General features: G+C 38.2%; 1 protein-coding gene and 1 pseudogene across 3 annotated transcripts; one reads left to right on the forward strand and one right to left on the reverse strand.

Moving 5' to 3' along the window:
- Positions 1 to 4234: 4234 nt before the first annotated feature.
- On the forward strand, positions 4235 to 7477 carry LOC113544010 (prolactin-releasing peptide receptor-like; annotated as a pseudogene).
- Positions 7478 to 7792: 315 nt separating this feature from the next.
- Positions 7793 to 14444, reverse strand: brf2 (BRF2 RNA polymerase III transcription initiation factor subunit). 3 transcript variants are annotated; one of them, XM_053241145.1, is made up of 6 exons: positions 14032 to 14221; positions 12819 to 12988; positions 12404 to 12463; positions 11670 to 11994; positions 10074 to 10251; positions 7793 to 9382 (listed from the first exon to the last, which is right to left on the reverse strand). In XM_053241145.1, exons 2-6 carry the CDS (start codon positions 12964 to 12966, stop codon positions 8888 to 8890), a joined length of 1206 nt encoding a protein of 401 aa, XP_053097120.1. In that variant the 5' UTR covers positions 12967 to 12988; positions 14032 to 14221; the 3' UTR covers positions 7793 to 8887. The 3 variants fall into 3 exon arrangements, with proteins under 3 accessions (XP_053097120.1, XP_026798284.3, XP_026798283.3); XM_026942483.3 differs by lacking the exon at positions 14032 to 14221 and adding an exon at positions 14309 to 14444 and having other exon boundaries at positions 7794 to 9382; XM_026942482.3 differs by lacking the exon at positions 14032 to 14221 and adding an exon at positions 13540 to 13977 and having other exon boundaries at positions 7794 to 9382.
- Between the last annotated feature and the right edge of the window lie 735 nt (positions 14445 to 15179).

Here is a 15179-nt window from a genome sequence, read left to right on the forward strand (position 1 = left end):
GCCTAGCGAGGATCCACCAATCACGATGCAGCAGTAACAGCTGTTCCCTACAGCAGCCAATCGCGTTTGGTGGGCGGGGATTAGTTGTGCGCGTGAACTGAGAGATACAGGTGATGACGCAGAGCGGTACTCAGACCGGCTAGAAATTCCTGCTAATATAATTTGACCTGTTTTTTTTTTTTTTTTTTTTTTTTTTTTTTTTTTTTTTTAATTAATCAGTTAATTAATTAATATATTTTTTTGCTTAGTAGAATCAATAATTGTCTTTGTTGCTTTGAAATAAAACACTTTAAGGGAGTTTCATGAGTTTAAAATATGGTATGATGAATCCTGATAATTTAGTTTGCTTTAGAGCCCAAAAAACAAAAACAAACAAAAAAAAAAAACAGCAGACACTAACCGAGTTTTGGTCAGTCAAACAACTTTAAAGGAAGATTCCACCCTGAAACACGTTGAATATATTTACTGAGATAATTGTGATGTGCTTAGTGATGCTAGTGCTAAGTTGTTGGTTGGTGCTGTATGTTCATTATTCCCATGAGAAGTTAGTCTTTACTGCTGCTCTGACGTCATAGGGGACTTTGCTAGCGCAGTTACAATGGCTTTTAATAGGAGAAAAATGCTGACTTGAGGTTACAACTTGTAATTTCCCAACTTCAACCAGTAAAATCCTAAGACAATGCCCCCTCTACTTGAAATTCCTACTCCTCAACTTGGGGTAAACTCCGAGTTCTTTCCCTGTTTACGGAATGACGTCAAATCAACATTAAGTAGCACTTCTTACCTTTAAATGAGTTATGCTGTTTATACAAGTATTTCTTTTAGATTAATCAACATACAGACATATTCGCTTGTTAAATCTATAACACTAGCTATATATCACTGTTTGAGGAGGAAAATATATATCACTCATAACTCACAGTTAACTGGCTAGCTGGTTGCTAACAAAAAACAAACAAAAAGGCAGAGGTGGAAAATGACATCATTCCAACCTGCAAAATTTTTCATCAAGGGTTAGGGTTAGAGTTAGCTTTAAACATAAGTGATAACAGTCAGGTTCTGTTGTTAGCTCTGAAGACAAGGAAAAAAAGCAAGAGCTTTTTTCCCCCATATTTTCTATGACATATCGATGAGAAATTCAACATAGAAAGAGCAGAGGCAGCAAATTCTGAGCTCAAATTTCCAGAACGCTATGCAACTATACAACACATTTAACGGGTGCTAATTTTTTTTGTAAATAATTTGTCCTATATTTAACTTTTGATTTTATCCAAGGAGATGCAGCTTTGTTTTCTGTGTGTTTTGTTCACACTACTGGCATATTCTCAGCTTTTTCGGCAGTCAGGAATGTGTGCCTGCTGCTGGTCTACTTTGCCGATATTAACTTGGTGTCCAGCATAACTACAGGTTAGAAAATTGATCCCTGTATGGTGCAGCATTGTATCCCGCTATCATAAATCAATTTCCAAACTTTTCATTCAATTTCCAACTTCTCAGTGTTTCCAAGCGCTTCATCCTGGTCAAGGTCACGGTTGATCCGGAGCCTATCCCAGAACACTGGGCTTGAGGCTGGAATACACTGAATCAGTGTGCTGTAATGCTTATCTTATTTAAGCAATTTTTGCTCAATCTTTTAAAGGATGCCAGTAATTCTGGAGCTGACTAGAAGTGCCACCTCAGACTGGCTGAAGTCCACTACCTCAGCTAGTGTCGTTGCCTCCAGAGACCAAAGTAGAAGGAACTCTGGATGTGCTGAAAAACGTCCTGCACAAAGTAGAGATACATTCTGTCCTCGGGTTGGCAAGTTACAAATCCCCAGAGACCACAGAAACCACTCAGCATTTTCATTTTCCTTTCCACATAACATCACTACAATCAATTCCAGACTGAACACCGAATGTCTGAGTGTCAAGTGTGTGGGTTCATGCTTGCTGTTGATCTTATTGTATCACATGGGAGTGCTTTAAACACGTCTCTATCTCTGACGTATACATACAATTGAGGTAGGTCATAATCTCCTGCCATATGCTGAACTTATACACAGAAGGACAGGACAGCTATAGATGTGTGTGTGAGTGCATATATTAGGAAAGAGTAAGTAACATGAGTAAAAATGCCTCTCCATCTCTATGAATATGAGTCAGTTTGGATTAAAGGTTTAACTGTATTGCCTGATGCACCACCTCAGATCAGATTAAGAGCATTAAGTCCTTTCATTGTGTCCTTGAGCAGCTAAATCCTTTCACGATAAAAGAGTTTTCATCCACAGTGTTTAATAACAGCACTGTCTGATGTCTCTCGAGCTCCCGGCTGCATATCAGCAGCAGCTTTACTCGTGCTCTGTTTACTGTGTCTCCCACTCAAATTGTTTGTTTTCCCACAATCCATAACTGTTTATCCAGTTCACGGTGGTGATAGAACTGGAATTCATATAAACACTGGGTGCAGAGCTGGACTACTGTAATTACACATACCATGCCAAAAACACAGAGCATGGGAAAAGCATGCTTAATTTTTGCATTAGCAATTTTTTTTCTGATGTTCATTAACCTTTTTATATATATATATATATATATATATATATATATATATATATATATATATATATATAAAGGTTAAAGGTTAATGAACATATATATATATATATATATATATATATATATATATATATATATATATGTAGAGAGAGAGAGAGAGAGAGAGAGAGTCTTGTTTAGGTTTAGGTCTTGTAAAAGCTGTTTTCTTGGCCCCCAGATTGTTAACTCAGTGTCTCACAGTAAATTCCTTGAAACTTTGACCCTAATGTCTTAAATAACACTCAACTTAGTAAATGTGTTTATTGTTCTAACAAATTAGATATGTTACAAAAACATCACTAAATAACATGGAATTCTGTTCTATTCTTTCTGAATTGCAGTAAAACTGGAAAACAAATGAGATGAATTCTTAGGTTCAATCTGGGTTAAGAATCAATGGGAGATCTTATAACACTAAGGTCAAGATATAGCAGTCTTAAAGACACAGTAACAAAACCAGCCTGTTTTTGTTCTTTCTGAGGTATAAAGAGAAGTTGGAAAATGGCCATGTAAAACTAAATTATAACTGTTATAAATTATAAATGTGTATAAAAAATACACAAATGTTAGAAGTGGACTTATCATATGGCTGTCAATCACAGCAGTACTAGTCAATCATGGGCAACTGTGAGCTTGTGTATGTGTAAGAGGGCAGACGGCACTTTCCTCCAAGTGTCCTACGCTGCCATCTTTCCCAACAGTGTTATATATTTTGTCCAGCCCCATAGGGTGAGACACTCTGCCATAAACCCTCATTCCACCCTGCAGGCTCAGTGAGAGGAGCTGAGGCAAGCATGTGTGGTTAGAGTTTGCATATTGAAGGCTGAAAGGTGGTAAATTAATCCCGTCATCGAGGAACACTCTTGAAACACTTCTAGCAACTTGTGAAAAAACTCAGCAGGCACATATGAATCATTCACTGCTTGCTAGCTAATGTTATCTACAGCGATATGTGACAAACATTAATTAGCTAGTTAGCTAAGCGCAGAACACGCATTCATGTAAGTAAACGACATAATGGTTGAGATAAATATGGCCAGTATGTAGCTACAAATGGATTCATACCACAGTACATCTTTGCATCCCTTCATTTTACATAAGTTATTAGCCTCAATAATATATGAAGCAAGGACAAGCACCTACATGAAACGACACAACTTTAGCTAGCCTCTCTGCAGCTATCCCAAAATGACGCAGAGGTCAGATAGTTTACAACTTTTTCCAACTATCCCAAAATGACATGGAGGTGGGCTAGTTTGCAAATCAACATAGCAGGTGCATACATATCCCTGGTATAACTCACTACTTGCTAGCTAAGGGTAGCTAGATTAAAATTCAATTAGCTAGACTTCTTCTGTATGCGTGTTTCAACAGTCAGTCAGTCTGTCAGTCAGGGAGCAAAAATATAGGCTTCTTCTAGGCCGGGGGTCGGCAACCCGTGGCTCTTTCGCACCACCGCTGTGGCTCCCTGTGCATAAAATATCTTATGTTGTTTTTTATGTGCAGTGGGCAATCTTTCTCTTTGGAGTTCAAGTTGAAAAAAAGTTGTAATATTTCGTCAAATAAAATATGCGTCATTGATCACGTGACGTCAACTGCGCGCCGCCTTTCTCTGCAGGTGAAAAGAGTTTTCAACACCCGCCCTCGGTAAGCTAATAATGGATAAATCCAAAAAGAGAAAACTCTTGGAGGAAAATAGAGAATTTAATTCTGCATGGACAGATTTATTTGCTTTCACTGCCAGTAATGCTGGCTTACCTGTGTGCTCGATATGTGGGGAGAAATTAGCAAACAACAAAAAATGTAATGTTGAAAGACATTTCCAGAACAAGCACACAGGATTTGCCAAAAAATACCCAGCTGGAGAGGAGCGAAAAAGAGCAATTTCTGAACTGCTGCGGAAAGCTGAGCAGAGCAAATGTGCTTTCAAGAACTGGATCAAGTCTCCAAACTCAACTACTGCTGCTAGTTTTGTGGCGGCTCAGGAGATCGTAAGTCGTGGAAAGCCATTTGGGAGAACTCAAATAGCCTGCATCACTCTGTGTCTTTAATTTATTTCAAAGTGGACCAGTTTTTTTTTCCCTCTTCATAAGAGTTCTGTGTTTTTCTTTGTTATAATAGGTAAAAATAACGATAAAATGTCAACAGTTTTGATTGCGGTTCTATGATTTCATAAATGCAGCATAGGTAGTTTTTTGTATATAAAGTATAACTATACATAAAACTTTATAAGCTTGTATTGTATCTTCATTTTAAGGGTCAAATATGTTTTGTGGCTCCAGATGAATTTTATTTAGGGGGAGAGGGGGCAAAATGGCTCTTTTGACAGTAAAGGTTGCAGACCCCTGTTCTAGGCAAAAATAGCAGGAAAATCATAGCACCCCTAGTGGTGATGTCTGGGAAGTGACTGATTGTTTTACAAGACACATTGGTCTTGAACCAATCAACAGACATCTATCAACTGTCTCAAAACGTATGTAATAATTATTTGTGTGTTTGTGCAGGACGGAACGGCAGGTCAGCCCTACCTGTTCGCTGACGTTGAGCTGCTTCATACCTTCAAGCCGCTCATAGTGCCATTCTACGTCCTTGTGGTGCTTGTGGGAGTCTTGGGCAATTTCCTTCTCATCTATGTTATCTGCTGCTCACGTAAGATGCACAATGTCATTAACTTTTTCACTGGCAACTTGGCATTCTCTGACCTACTGATGTGTGTCATGTGTGTGCCATTCACACTAGAGTATGCGCTCAATACACACGGATGGACCTTTGGGAGCTTCATGTGATACTTCGTGTTCCTGGTGCAGCTGCTCACCGTTTGTGTGTCTGTATTCACTCTGACAGCCATCGCAGTGGAAAGGTGAGTCCACACACACACACACACTCACACACACATTTACTGCAATAATGTAATAATATAATAATGCAATATCTATATGATACTAAATATTATAACTTTTATTATTATTATATTATGTATGTGTGTATGTTATGTATGTATGTGTGTATGTTATAACATTGTCTGAGTTGCGTGTTCTCTTTGTGCACTTTTGGAGCCAGACCAACATTATTGGCACTAATGTTACTTAGCATTAACATTACATTACTTAGACTAGCATTAATTTTACGTTACATAACATTAGATTATGTATGTTATTTATCTTGAGACTTGTCGAGAGAACAGGGACAGGTGAGCGTTGCATAGTGCCCCCTGGGTAATGTAGTTTATGTAGGGTAATTATGAATCGCCAAGAATCTGATACGGAGAGGGCAGAGAAGAGTACTGGCAGCTGGTGAGAAGTGCCAGTATGCAAGAAAAAGTCACGGTATGACAAAGAGTAAAATGTAGAAGTGCCAGTACTGTGTACCGGGGAGTAAAGGCCCACTTCGAGCACTGGTCTTGCTAAAGGACCCCAACCATGTCAGCTCAACAGTGCTGGTAGTTAAAGTCACCACTTTATGAGCATTAGCCCAAAGCCTTAACCAGAAAGTTACTGTTTTAGATTCTAAATGATGAAAAGGTCTATGAAATATATGCTGTTTCATGGGAACTCTTTAGAAATATGAAAAGGGAGCTGCTTCATGTTTAGATCCTTTGAAACAGGAGCTTTGGAAACATTTTCCTCTCAGTGAAGAGATTATATATTAGATTATATTTAATGTCTACAAAGTCCCTCTTAGGCCAGCCTCCATCAACAACCTCCACCATCTACAACCTCCACCATCTACAACCTTCACTATAACTACTTTACTACACTACAGCCTGCATCATCTACAGCTCCATCTACACCACTGACCATAAACAACCTCCACCATCTACAGCCTTCATCTAGAGCCTTCACCATATACAGCCTCCGTCTCCAGCCTTCACCATCTACAACCTTCAGTACAACAACTATACTACATTACAGATTGCATCATCGACAACTACATCTAAAGCATTCACCATCAGCAATCTCCACCATTTATAGCCTCCATCAACGACCTCCTCCATCTCCAGCCTCCTCCATCATTTACAGCCTTCACTGTAGCCATCTCCAGCCTCCACCATCTACAGCCTCCATTTAAAACCTCCGTGTAATGTGACTGAGTATATTTTGGTTAATTGTTTGTGTTTGTTTGATGGAATAATATGGTTGATTATGATTTGTGTGTAGAGGTGGGTATTGGGTATCACTTGTCCATGTATTTGTATGACGCTTTGTTGTGTTCTGTTGTGTTGTGTCAACACTGGGTTGATGTCAGTATTTTCAAAATTGAAAAAATAACTCTAGAATATTTTAGTTCACTTTATCCTCTGCAGGTACTTTGCGACTGTGCATCCTCAGAAGAGGTGGATCTCGGCGATGTTGTGTGCACGCATGCTTTGTGTGATCTGGCTGCTGTCTTGCGTGCTGGTCGTTCCCACCGTCACACACACTTACCACGTGCGCTTCGAGGAGGACGACCTGAAAATCTGCGAAGAGTTAATCAGTGTCAGATGGCTAGTGTGGTGCTGTGATACAAGTTAAACGTCGATAACCAATGTGTACATTTTTTTTTTTTACCTAAACAGAACCACCTCAAGCCACGCACCCACTAATTCAAAATGTCATGATTGCGCACATGTAGCTGAAAGATTTCTACTGACACCCTCACTCCATTTCTGACATAAATTTGCATCTGAACAAATTAATGTAATGAAGTTGAGCTCACTGAGCCTTTCAATGACATTCGCAACGTCTCTTAATTAAGAACATTGCTGATTGGAAAACAGTAAGGAAACTCTTTATTGTCTGGAGTCTATTGTGTTTGCGTGATGTTTTGAAAGTAAGTGTTCACAGATTTTAAGGTACTGCATTAAAAGAGCCATTTGCAGACATGGCACTCATCAACAACATCCATTTAGGGAATGAACACTAAACAAGCAGCATTCTGTGTGTGGGGTATTTTTGGTTGATCCTGCCTTGTTGGAGAGTAAAGTGAAGATTAGAACAGAGCTGTGAAACCCTCAAGGTCAGTGAGCAGGATTTAATCTTGCATTCCTGCAGGAGACAGCACAAACACAGCACAGGCAGACAGGCAGAGATACACACACACACACACACACACAAACATACAGAGTCAGCCACTAACACCCTAACAGCAAGAAAGCAGGGAGGATTAACTCTTTTATTATTATTATTATTATTATTATTATTATTTCTTCATCTTCTGATATAAAAAACACTTTAGTAAATCCAACCTCCAACAGTTCCTGATTTGTACAAATATACTGACTAAAGCAGAAAGTAAAATTGGCCCTGGTCCCTATAAACAAACCCTAATGATCATCACAAGTGTGAGGTGCCTTTGCTTAACCTGAAGTAAAGCGCTTGTCTAACTCGTTCAAACATGATGCACAACTGCTCTGCGTAGAAAGTACAGACTACAACATGAAGACATAATGTGGTGTTCAAAAATTGGATTTAATACAAATAACTCATTGGGGAAAAAAAAAAAAAACACTTCCAAACCATTTGCTAATTAACAGTTCGGTCAGTTCAATAAAAAAAAGAACATTTTAAATTAAAATGACAACACAAAAACAAACACTTAGCACAAAAGTGCATCAATTTCTATACTGACATCAAGAACAATGTAACTAAAGCAATTCCCATACCGATAATATTGCTAGTTTTTAGCCTTATTAATGTTTGTGGGCACAGCAATGTCTTCTGGGTAAAATGTCTTCAGCTTTTAGTACAGTTCTTAAGATGGCAACCAAGAGGATTTCAGTGGATAAGGAGAAACACAAGAGTGCAGTAAAGACTTTAGTAGAAAGCTGAACTTGTGTGTGAGTACTGAAGGACTCCCACAATGCATTGCTCTAAAATGTGATGTAACTTCCACATTAAGTGAAATATAAAATATCAGTCTCTGGTATCTACTGCGTCTCTTACACTTGACAGTGTGCAATACTGTAATCTGCAGCAATACATGTATACAGCAGACAGCATGAATGACAAAATACGAAGAAATACATCTCAAGATATTGACATGGCATGCCCATTTAGAACTTTCAATACATGGTACTTAAAGGCACGCTGTCTAAGATCTGCAATCTCCAAGATCCTGCAAGATCCTGTTGGTTTTGTCTGGATTCCAAGCAGCAGGACAAAAGACCAACCACATCTCTCACACTCAGTAGTGCACACTAAAGAGAACTTAATAAAGCTAGTTTAAAGTGCATGTTGCAGAAGTACTCAGTGAACAACAAAAGAGCTTAAATAAATGACAAACTGAAAGTAAAAACTAGTTTAATTAGTCTTCACTTCCTCATTTTGAATCCTTCACTTCTTTTCCTCTGTCAGTTTCTTCTGCACCTCCAGATAGAGCTTCACCTCCTCCGGTGAGCGAATGTACGATTCTATCTCTGTGTCTGATATGTTCCCGTCTCCGATGACGTCTGGCTCGGGTGAGTTGGGTCTTGGACGCTTTGCGTTCCTTGCTGAAGGGGGCAGGAAAAGGTGCCTTTTACCCCAGTGCGCTTCTTCAGAGGAGGCTGCATTCTGTTCCTCAGCAGCCTCTTCGAGCTCACAGTTCCTCACAGCCTGCAGCATCAGAGTTCTGCGGTATGAGAGGATATCATCGACCAGCGTGCAGACGGAGCCGGGCTCAACAGCGCCTCCTCTGAGCCAGGGCAGGACACGGCCCAGCTTACACAGCGCCTCCCTGATCTCACTGACACGTCGTGCCGCTGTGTCCCGCCGCGTCGCACACGTCTGCTTCAACTTTGGCAACCTCGCTATCTCACAGAACTTATTCAGTGTGTACTTCATACGAGCCTGTCTCACACACACAAAAGCGATGGAAAGCGAGATTAAAGACAAAAACAGAAGGAAAAAAACGAGAGAAAGAGAGATAAACTGAGAGAATCTTAATTGAATGGCTAGTCTTCTTTGTCTTAACTTATGGATCTGGCTTGCGTGCTTTAAAGCTTTATTTCATGAATGAAATTGAAATAAACAAACTACTTAAACTTGGTTAGATAATCTGTATCTAATCTGTGTATTAAAACTGTAGTATCTCAGGACAATTTTAATTTGAAGTCCATCAACTGACGATCACATGTATGAGCAAGTCTCATTATACATACATTTACACAAAATTGTTCCACATACAGTATCTTATGGAAATGCTCCTGTGAATGATTTATGAATAATGCTGTTCATATCCAGCTTGATAAATGAGGTCCATTGTGGTTAAGTGTGTCTGCGAAGCATGTGCTGGTAATCAGTCATACGATGCCATTACTTCCAAGTTTAATCCTTTGCATTGTGATTAATTTAGATGGAGGTTTCCTAGAAGGTAGGCAGCACTTTTAGGGCAGCAAGACAAAGTTTGTTTTGATACCTGTTCTATTCGGATAGTGGCATAACGATAACTGTCTTCTGGACAAATATGAAGGGGTGTGTCTTTTTTTTTTTTTTTAAAGAGGAAGCTTTTGTGTGTGTGTGTGTGTGTGTGAAAACTCACCATGGGTTTGAGAGATTGCCAGGCTACATACACACACGCAGTGAGGAGGGGCAGTGGTTGGCGTCCGGTCACTAACCACACATCAGTGGCCAGCTCCAACAGTGCAGTGCTCCGCTGCACCAACCGCTCTACAGACTCCACACAAAAATCAGGCACATCACTGGGGCCCAGCTTAAACCTAACACACAGACACACACACAATTTTACTTCCATTAATGTGTATTACTGAAACTAAATAATGCTGTGCTCTACATTGCCTCCAGTCATCTAGTTATACCCAAGTTTCTCCTCAAACTTTTTCCTTTTTCTATTTACTTTACTTTAACTTGTTGTCCTTCTTACTCTGTCTTTATTTTATTTTTACGTTTATGCAATTTTACACATTAGTTTTTTTTTACAATCAAAAGTTGGAAAAGACTGTTTTAAAAAAGCCGTTTCATTATTATTATTATTAGCATTATTACCTGTGCCAGCAGTTGTGTTATAAACACATTAAAATATACTTTGCAAAGAAAGTTTTATTACTCTGTGCGTGGTGAGTGCAGTACTGTTTTAGGTTTTGTAAACTTCATACTTTTTAAACTATTTCACATTAAAGTGTGATTATGTTCCCATTGAAATATACTGACGGACCGCTGAGCAAATTAACCAATCAGCTGCTTCGATTTAAACTCACAGTCAGTAGAACTACATACTTCTGGATACACTTATTATAATCACACACTTTTCTTTCTTTACTTTAGCACAGTATTCCCTTCAGGAAACAAGTATATGGTTATATAATATGTATTAGGTGTGTAACAATACACAATATATTAGGGGCGTAACAGTACACTCCAGTCATGATTTGATTCGCGATACTGGCTTCACGATTTCAATTCAATTCTCGTAATATTTTGAGCAAAATTTAAATGAAGAAAAAGGATGACTGAAAAGACTCCTTTTTTTATTTATGAATCATAAACAATGCAAAACGTGCAAAAAATTTGCATTTTTCTGTATAAAACTAAATAAATTTAAAAAATATTGGTTTAATATTGTAAACAAAATGTACTACAGGTTCACCATATCTTAAAAATAAATAAATACATTTATTAATTCTCCCAAAGATTCTGACTGAATAAACAAAGTGTCTGACCTGGGAACTTCTGACTTCCTGGGAGAAGAAATAGAGGTCCAAAGTTGGGTAAAATGCCCGATTTCTGCAGCCTTCAATATTGTTTGAAAGGTAATCAAGGGCTCTTTTTAACTGGTATAACATGATCATGTAACCATATATAATGCATAATGCATTCTGGTCGCTGCAATCCGGACCTATCGGTCTTCACAAGTGCAGATCTTGCAGGCTGTCCACGAAAGAACGCGATCACTGTACATTGTACAGATCACTGTACAAAGTGCTCTCTGTATGTTTTAATTCTGAGTTGTGCAGATTGGGACCTCTGGTGTTCAAACAGTGCAACTGCATTATATGCATAATTAAAAGAATGCTGATTTCCACAATGTAAATCTCACATTTACACACATTTTGGCATCGGGATGCATCGTGTCAGGATGTATTGTTACACCCCTAATGTATATTATATATATGCTCACTCGTGACAGTGGCTCTCCAGCAGCTCAGTGAAGCTGCTTGTGGTTGTATTTTGGATGTTCAGGGCTTTATTCAGGTCATGATAGACGGCGCCTATGGAAGCTGGGTCGGCGTCTAACAGCATGCTGATGGTTCCCATGGCAACAGGCCAGTTGTTCTGCCTGCAGACGGACAGCAGACAGGAGCCCCCCAACATCTCCTTCTTCATCAGATGCCCATTCAGAAAGTAGGGGTGGTTATAGGCACGCTCATACAAGCTTGCCACCTCAGACTCCATGTGTTTGGATAACCTGAGGATACGGCACAGAGAGCGCACTCGACCCAGACCTGCACACACACACACACACACACACACACACACAATTATTATACACAATAGTACAATAAGAGGGAGTTAACACAGGCCAGAGAGACAGGCAGTAGCTAGTTAAACTACCATTACACTTTTTTTCTCCAGCAGTGTCTATCTGAAACTGCAGAGCTAGTCGAGTTCACTGGCTAGCTAATTTTGGGTAAATGTCAAGTGTCAAGTGATTATGTTTGCAACTGTATAATACTCTGCAAAATCAACACAGACAAAAGGTCAATAGCTATAAGGTTTAATGACATTCAGAGATCTATCAGAGAATTAGGGTTCATTCTGATTTGCTATAAAGCATAATGGAATAAGTATTCAGGGTTTACACTGACACAAGCGTAAAGCCTAATTACAGTCAGTCATGAGGGAAGGAGTTACCTTTGATCAGGTTGGGACATGGCTTCTTCGTAACCTCTGTGGTGATGTAATAAGGCACGGCTGTGGAGGAACGAACAGATGTATGATTAACAACACTGAAACAAAACTCATCTCATACAGTTACAACATTTCATATAAATGTCTCATTAACTTTCATTAAAAAGATTGTGAACAGTAAATTGTGAACAGTTGTGTGTTTCCATAAACTCTTCTTTTGGTAAATATTCAAGAGAAGCAACAAGATGACATTAGACACGAATTACATTAGACATGGAAAGACACAAACACACAGTCACTACATCATCCTTATTTATTTCAAAACAGTTTCTTCCCCCTAATATCTTCTCAGACAGACACACAGACTGTAGCCAGCCAGCCAGACACACTGTGGCCAGACAGACAGGTAGTGTCTGACCTGTAGAGTGTTGTTCATCACTCAATACGGTGGTGAAAGTCCCCTCTGAGATGACGGAGCCGCAGTCCTGACACACCCACTGCGTCTGACTATACAGCTCATCCTCCACCACGCTATTCGAGCCACACTCTGAGCACGAACGGGGCATTGCTACACACCACACGCCTCACCTACACACAAACAGACATAACACACAATGCACAACAAATCACTCAGAATCACAAGTCAGAATCTGACTATCAAATATTAGAAATAAGTTTATACTGTTTGAATGAATTTATTGATATTGATTTCAATTATATTAATAATATTTAGTGTACAATAGCACTTTATAAATATTACAGTATATATGCCAATTATAGTAATGTGTTTGGAGTTTAACACCAGGTAAACTTTTAAAATAGTATAATTTTATTGCTCCATTTTTATAAGTTATATGGCATTTATGGTTAAAGATTGACCAGTGGTGTGCTGGCCAAAACTTCCTGACAACAAGTTTAATTATTGGTTAGAATGATATCAATAATATCAGTAATATCGCGATGCTGTAATATCGTGCAGAGAGATGGCACGCGCAGACTTCATACTTCCCGCTCGTGCAGTCAGAAACATTAGCCGTTAGCTAAGTGTGTTACGACAAAATCATTATCCTAGCACTAACTGAAAAAGCAGCAAGGTAACACACTGCAAACTCGACGACTTTACGCTGAAACCTACTTACCACGTACTTAAGGTTACAAGAAAAGTAACAGTACGAACACAACTTCACGGCCAAACAGCAACGACCCAGACACGTTTGTTTACATACGGGTATGTAGCCGCTTCGAGAGCTCACTTCCGGCTCTCGAAATTACTACTGCAATGCACACTGAGACCGCTAGAGGGCAACAGAGAATGCGATTTAATGAAGATTAAATAACGTTATATTATATTTAAAAAGTTTTTTTTCTTTTAAATCATGCGAAGCCCTCTTTGTTTAATATATAACGGTATTTTGGGAAGTTAGTGTGTGCAAATCTGGCAAAATGACTGACCACTGACATAAATTTGCTAACAGTTTCATTTACAAGCGTTAATAACAGCTGTAAGGAAATATTTAACAAAATATCGTCTTTTGTAAGAAAAGAAGAGGATTTGTATGTGAAAATTCTTAAATTAACAATATTGTACTCTTCTAAGAGTACGTCCTCATTAAAAAAAAAAAAAAAAAAACCTCTCGTGTCATCCAAAAGGACTTCTTTTGGTATCTTTGTGTTCGCCTTATTAAAAATACGCCCTTTCGACAAGAATAACTGAATATTATTATTATTTTAATTGATAAAGATAACAAGAACAAATTATGAACAAATACAAACTGAACATGCCATGAATCTATGAATGCAACGCAGAACAGACAACCAAGCAAGCACATAAATTAGAAAATGGCTTAACGCGGTTATTAGCATAGTATACATTACAGTCAATTAGTTGTGCTGACATTAGACACGTACACGATTTCTGTGTTTTTTTTTCTGTTGTTGTTTCATATGTAGCCGAGAATTGCAACATTAGTCAAAGGGGTCCTTGTGGTTTTAAATAAGGCGAGTACAAAGCTACCAATGGGTCCTCAACTGCACCAGAGTTTTAAGATGTAAAAAACTCCACACATTTTAGATGAGGTTTCTTACCCCAAACTGAGTCTGAACGAAAAGTAAACATATTTTATTTTTTATTATTAGTATTTTTCTATTTATGTATTATCATTTAGTTTTTTATATAATTATTATTGTATTGTAATTTTTTAAAATTTAATTTTATTTATTTATTTATTTATTTATTTTTACGTTCAACTTGTTAATACTCTAAATCCCTCGTAACAGGTTGTTTGTTCTTTCACTGTTAAAATCCAATTGTCAATTAAAAAAAAAAAAAAAGGTGTCGATACAGCATTAAATTATGAAATAGGCTATAATGTGTTTTTGATTTTTTAAAATTATTATTTATGTGTGTAACTAACTGAGTCCTCTAAACGTAATTTCTTTATGATCATTAAGAGGCACATCACTGGTGAATTTGAATTGTTAATTGGGAATTAAAACCTACTTTGGGAGTGAGTATAAACCTAATAAAAGCTAACAGAACTGTATAAACTGTAGTAAAAAACGTAATGCTTAAGAAGAAAAAAAAAAAAACAACTCCACAGTTTCCCAGCCTTGATCCAGGAGTTCTCTGTCTGTGTGCACATTTTAGTATCCTAAACATTTCCGTGCTCTCAGCACATCTTATTTAACTATCAGGATGTCAGCTAATTAACAGCCCTTCCTGAAAACAGTAAAATGTGAACTGGGTTGAGAGCCTATGCTGTAATAAAATATCTGAGTA

Source organism: Pangasianodon hypophthalmus, chromosome 17 (assembly GCF_027358585.1).
Source record: "Pangasianodon hypophthalmus isolate fPanHyp1 chromosome 17, fPanHyp1.pri, whole genome shotgun sequence".
Taxonomy (NCBI): Eukaryota; Metazoa; Chordata; class Actinopteri; order Siluriformes; family Pangasiidae; genus Pangasianodon; species Pangasianodon hypophthalmus.

What these genes read in the sequence shown, in the direction of transcription:
- brf2 (XM_053241145.1), bottom strand. Translation starts at nt 12,966, where the DNA reads ATGCCCCGTTCGTGCTCAGAGTGTGGCTCGAATAGCGTGGTGGAGGAT. An exon ending in TGATGAACAACACTCTACAG is followed by an intron (nt 12,464 to 12,818) that starts GTCAGACACTAC and finishes GTTCCTCCACAG; the next exon opens with CCGTGCCTTATTACATCACC. An exon ending in ATGTCCCAACCTGATCAAAG is followed by an intron (nt 11,995 to 12,403) that starts GTAACTCCTTCC and finishes GTGTGTGTGCAG; the next exon opens with GTCTGGGTCGAGTGCGCTCT.